The 665-nt window shown below is 34.7% G+C and overlaps 1 protein-coding gene across 1 annotated transcript in view; it reads left to right on the top strand.

The window, feature by feature from the left end:
• Nucleotides 1-212, top strand: part of LOC104988206 (trace amine-associated receptor 7a-like) — a gene marked incomplete at its 3' end in the record, with an annotated part of 1062 nt that extends 850 nt beyond the window's left edge. Inside the window, exon 2 of the mRNA XM_010839458.1 lies at nucleotides 98-212. Within this exon, the coding sequence (XP_010837760.1) occupies nucleotides 98-212 (115 nt within the window). The remainder of the gene's footprint in view (nucleotides 1-97) is intronic.
• Between the last annotated feature and the right edge of the window lie 453 nt (nucleotides 213-665).

The raw sequence follows: 665 nt of genomic DNA, 5'->3' as shown, positions 1-665 counted from the left end.
CCTTACTTCCTGGATTCCATCATTGATGCCTTCCTAGGTTTCATCACTCCCACATATGTTTATGAAATACTGGTTTGGATTGCTTATTATAACTCAGCTATGAACCCCTTGATTTATGCTTTCTTTTATCCTTGGTTTCGAAAAGCCATCAAACTCATTGTCACTGGCAAAGTCTTGAGAGCGAATTCCTCGACAGTAAATTTATTTTCTGGGTAAGTCCACATTTTAGATGGAGGAATTGAATATAGATTCACCGTGAACACTCCATTGGGTAGAAAACTTCATCATATACATGCAAGATCTTGTAAAGTAAAAGAATAAATTAGGCTTCCAATATGACCTGAAGACTTAAATTCAGTTTCATCATTCTTTGGTCAATATAACATAAAAACCTGGTTGTTATGGAAACAGCATGACCTTGGAGCCAGAAATGTGGCATTTTACCATTGATCTTGGGCTACTACCTGTCTCTGAACTTCACTGTACAGTCTCTAGTTATTAATCCCTTCCTTGCAGCATTCTTGAGAAAATGTAAGAGAATATATGGGGAAGGATGTAGTATATTTTTTATTCAAAATCTTCTTTCATCATTTTATAATAGTTTAATCCCTGGTTATAGCTTCTCTTTATTCCTTTGTAATATTTTCCATTACAATGTAAATGCA

The sequence above is a fragment of the Bison bison genome, unplaced genomic scaffold (genome assembly GCF_000754665.1).
Source record: "Bison bison bison isolate TAMUID 2011002044 unplaced genomic scaffold, Bison_UMD1.0 scf7180017846374, whole genome shotgun sequence".
NCBI classification, from domain to species: domain Eukaryota; kingdom Metazoa; phylum Chordata; class Mammalia; order Artiodactyla; family Bovidae; genus Bison; species Bison bison.
Note: the sequence above shows the minus strand (reverse complement) of the source record. Positions and strands in the feature narration are given on the sequence as shown.